Here is a 4649-nt window from a genome sequence, read left to right as displayed (position 1 = left end):
AAAAGAATAAAATGGAAATGCTGTTTCAATAAAGTCGACAATTGTGACCCGGAAGCACTTTTCGGCCGCACCAAACGACCGGATGTTGATGTTTTTGATAGCCAGTTTGCTAAGCTAACGCTAGCGGCTAACCAAGTTGTAAAGTTGCGATATTATTGTTGACAGGCAGAATCTGGAAGAAACGGCGCGGGGACAACGGGTGTTTGCACATGAACGTCAACATGTGGCCTGTCACACGACATAACGTTCAACCGCAAACAACCGTTGATGAATTTTGAGAGCCACGCAGTTACCGAAGCTTAGCGTAGCTTTGCTAACGTTAGTTGATGTGGATGTGTGACAGATGAACTGGTACCACAACACGGACGTTTGGGGCTATTTGGACTTTAATCTCGACATTTCGACTTTATTCTGGAAATATTAAATAAAAGATAATCATTTTCCCCCTCATTTCCCCCCCTTATGCCTGGCCCTAATACTCTTCTGTAGGATTGAGTCCTCGCAGACGCCTGGCTTAGTTTTTGTGTGATTGTTTGTTTGGTCCCTTCATATTTAGCTTTCATACAGAAGGCGGTTGGCGCTTCAGTTCTGGCAGCTATCCCTGTTAATCTTTTTTAAAATGTCGGTGTAGAACATTTTCAAAAGATTCACCGCTGATAAATAATTCATTTTATTTGCATAATCACATATCATGTAAAAAAAAAATCTTAATTTAACTTCTGTATATTTGGTTGTCTTTGGTTGTTTTTTATTCAAGGTAATTTATTCTAAAGTTTATGGGTTAACCATCGAATACCAAACCCCAATTTCCGTTGGGTAATGACATCTTATATCTATCTATCTATCTATCTATCTATCTAACTATGCATCCGTATCAGAAATGTTGTACTCCATAATATCGATATTGGCATCCACCCCTCAAAATTGGGCTCTTTAAAAATTTGACAGAAGCATGTTCAGAGATCCACAGAAATGACATCAGTCAGACATGAGTCTATTGCAAGCGATTTGTATTTGACATGAGATGAAGAGGCAGCTCTTTGATTTTTATTTTTTACTGGTTGGGGCCCTTTGCTGCATCGAACATCTTCTTGCGGCCCTCCATGCCCGACATGGCCTCCACGTTCTTCCTCCAGTCGCTCACCTCTACAGTCTTCTCCTGCAGCGCGCACACACAACAGACACGAGAGACGTGAGAGTTTTTATTTTCAAGTCTTTTACAGTGTCGTTGTGTCTCCAGCTACAAAAATATCCTCAGCATCAGATTAAAAAATCTGATTTAAACTCTATAGTTTAACAATCCTCGTTAATCATATGAGTGGTTTCTTTTTGTTTTGGCCATTTAAGAACGCATATGAAAATGAGCAACATAAATTGCACAATATATTACAAATTTTCCTCTTATTTCTTTTTTTGTTTCTCCACCCACCTTCTCCGTGTCCTCCTTCTTGACCGATTTGAGGTTGGCTCGCAGATCCAAAGAGACCTTGTGCTTTGAGCCCAGCAGGGAGCGCAGGATGGCGTCGGCAGAAACCCTCACCCTCCTGAGGCTGGGTCTCTTAAACTTCCCTCGCAGGTCCAGCACCTTGATGTTTAGGTCTTTGATCTGTGGAGAAAAGCATAGAGTGAAGTTAATGTCGACCCTCTGCCGCTAAAGACAGTGCACGGCCTTTTCAGTTAAAGATGGAGCGTGCCCTTAGCTGGGGCTGAACTTTATGCTTTCAATTCTTTTTCAAGTTATGACAGTCTTTACCTCTCTGGAGTTGTGCAAGACTTTGGCTTCAATATCGTACCGCTCCTCGTCCACCACATCTATTTGAGCGTGCAGCTCTTCGCAAAATGTCTGTGTAGAAAATATACAAGGATTAGATGTTACTCCGCACTGAGTGTCATCTCCTGAAATACAGTAACAGAGCTCTTTGGCAAGTTATATTATTTTAGTTTGAACATCTTAACAAAAATAGTATGAAGTGATACCCTCAGCTCTGCTAAGGACATGCTGCTGGTCTGTAATGGAGGAGCTTTCTCTTCCAGGTACTTTGATTTCTCTTCCTCTTTTTCTTCAAACTCCTGCTCCAGCTCCTCCATGGCCCTGGCCACCATCAGGCTCTGAAACGCCACACGCGTTAAATTCAATTTAACTGTGTTTGATTTCCTCTCAGTCCGACTCTGGATACTGTCAAACGTGACTGACGACTCACCTTCAGCATGAGCTTGCGAGAGGCTGAGATTTTAGATTTCATCTGCAAATAAAGGATGATTCATAATTAGTGTGACATTTTGTCGGATCAGTGATAATCTGGATGTTGACGCCGGTGTTGAAGTATTAGATTTCTTGGTCTTACCTCTGGTCTGCCGATAGAAAATAAAGACAGAACATAATGAAGTATTAGCATTCAGTCGTATGATGGCAAAAAAGAAAAAGAAGAGAGAATTGCATCTGATCATTGCCATGTTATCTGTAATTATGTGTTCCTATAGATAAATTCCATTTGGGGTATGAAAGTGATACTCTCATTAGGAAATGGAAAGAATAAAAGACACGGGACACTTACGCTTTCTCAGGCATCTTGGCTATTCGAGTTTCTCCCTGAAGACAAAAATAAAACCTTTTGTACTTGAAGTGCTCGCCAGTCGGGGACCACTTGGGTCCAGAGCCCCAACGGGCCTTTACTATGGTTTCCATTTTCACCCTACTATATAGACATTCCATTACACAGTCAGACGTATAGTGTTACCAGAATGAAAATATACAGTGTGTATTTATAGAGGGACACGAATTGATCCTCTAAGGACCGTTGTCTTGGCCTGATAATTACCTGTACTATTCTTAAGTATAAGTTATTTGTAAAATTAATGGATGGGACTTTTTGTTTTTTTTCTTTCTTTTGTTTATCAGTCATTGTTACATCTTAGAGGCTGCTGGACAGAATCAACCCGTCACCTCTCGCTGCTGATAGGACAGTCCTCTGCCGGAAACAACAGACAAGGTCCCCAACATGGCAGATAGATAACATAGATAACGTCTCCCACCTTCACCCCCACTTTTCCACTGGATAAAGACAAATATAGGCAGGGTCCCCACTTCTCGGAACAGAGCTGACTGAGCGTTTATTTTTAAGGATGCCTGGCTTTATTAAGAAGCTGGCCCTGTTTTAAAAAGAGGAAAAATGGAAAAAGCACTTTTAACATAGATTTGGGCGATATCTACCAGGATTATTTACATTTGCTGCAACTAACAATCATTATAATGTTAGTCATTCATTGATCAATTCATCAAACCTTTTGCCATTTATTTTTCTGTTGAATGATTCATTTGGCTTTCAGCTTAAGATTTGACCGTTTGTGATGTAATTTCTGTCTAGTTACAATGAACCGTAAACTATTTTCAGAAAGTTTACTTTTGTCATAATCTTGCGACATAAAACAACTTCTGTGATAGAGGATTTTCACCGTGTTGCCCATCCGTTGTTCTGCAGTTAAACCACTCGTGATCATGTGATATTTAATCCAGTTAACAGTGATTTTACAGCCAGTCATTTTAAAATCCAATTAATTGACAAACAAATTGGATGATGATTAATAAAAAATAGCCCAAGACATTTTTTCAAGGAAAAATGGCAGGGAGAAAAAAGAGCTGGTCCCAACTTCTCAAATGTGACTATTTACTTTTCGTTTTGGTTGCTTACCATCCTTCAGACCATATGATTAATTGATTAATCTGGAAAAGAAAATCTGTAGATTGATCAGAAATGAAAGTAATCATGAGTTGCAGCCTTTCATTTTGTCAGATTTAGTTTTTTCTTTGATCCCATGCTCCAATATTCCATGTGAAGTTTAAACAAATTCATCAAACCCAAAGAAGCACAACCTTAACCACTAAAGTGCACAGTGGACATATTATGTCTTCAGTATCTCAGATCTAATAACTAGAGTTTCATACTTTTAGTGCAGCAGAGAGGCATGTCCTTACCGTTCTGTGATGATACTGTGGATGCAGACGGACACAAAGTGATGGAGAAAATGAACACGGCAGAATATTTATCCTGCTTGTCCCCCCTTGATGCCCTTTGTCCCTCCTCTCTATCATAAGGAGACTTAAATAGAAACTCACACACACACACACACACACACACACACACACACACACACACACACACACACACACACACACACACACACACACACACACACACACACACACACACACACACACACACACACACACACACACACACACACACACACACACACACACACACACACACACACACACAGAGAGAGAGGCGGTGGTCCCAGGATAACTGTGATTGTGATGCTCATCTTGTGTTGACAGATCACCACTTTCTGCGTCTTTTATAATGATGTGTGAGAACTTTTACGCGAGCCAGGAACGGGATACACGTCCCGCTCGCCAAATTTCACTCCACCAGTCGGTTTCAGTCAGTTGTTAATCTGTTTTTCATCTTTTACACGGGTGAACTATTTAAAGCTCTTGGTGGGATCATCTCTACCATTTGTCCCTGCCAACAGACTGCTGCTGTGTTTACAAAAAGTCCAACTCATTAAACCCCTTTTTGTTTTTCCACCAACTTGAAGCAGACTTCGAGCAGCCAAAGCCAGAACAGTTCCGTCTCATACCTGTAGAT

At 40.7% G+C, this 4649-nt stretch overlaps 2 protein-coding genes across 2 annotated transcripts in view; one reads left to right on the top strand and one right to left on the bottom strand.

Annotated features, from left to right (window-relative positions):
* nav1b (neuron navigator 1b) overlaps positions 1 to 4649 on the top strand; it is a 77278-nt gene that overhangs the window by 289 nt on the left and 72340 nt on the right. The gene's annotated exons all lie outside the window — the stretch shown is intronic.
* Positions 993 to 4079, bottom strand: LOC118310128 (troponin I, slow skeletal muscle-like). The gene is made up of 8 exons (XM_035632956.1): positions 3974 to 4079; positions 2556 to 2590; positions 2346 to 2352; positions 2202 to 2243; positions 1978 to 2109; positions 1754 to 1843; positions 1430 to 1606; positions 993 to 1159 (listed from the first exon to the last, which is right to left on the bottom strand). The coding sequence occupies exons 2-8, from the start codon at positions 2567 to 2569 to the stop codon at positions 1055 to 1057; spliced, it is 567 nt and encodes a 188-aa protein (XP_035488849.1). The 5' UTR covers positions 2570 to 2590; positions 3974 to 4079; the 3' UTR covers positions 993 to 1054.

This window comes from Scophthalmus maximus, chromosome 6 (genome assembly GCF_022379125.1).
Source record: "Scophthalmus maximus strain ysfricsl-2021 chromosome 6, ASM2237912v1, whole genome shotgun sequence".
In the NCBI taxonomy this organism is placed as follows: Eukaryota; Metazoa; Chordata; class Actinopteri; order Pleuronectiformes; family Scophthalmidae; genus Scophthalmus; species Scophthalmus maximus.
Note: the sequence above shows the minus strand (reverse complement) of the source record. Positions and strands in the feature narration are given on the sequence as shown.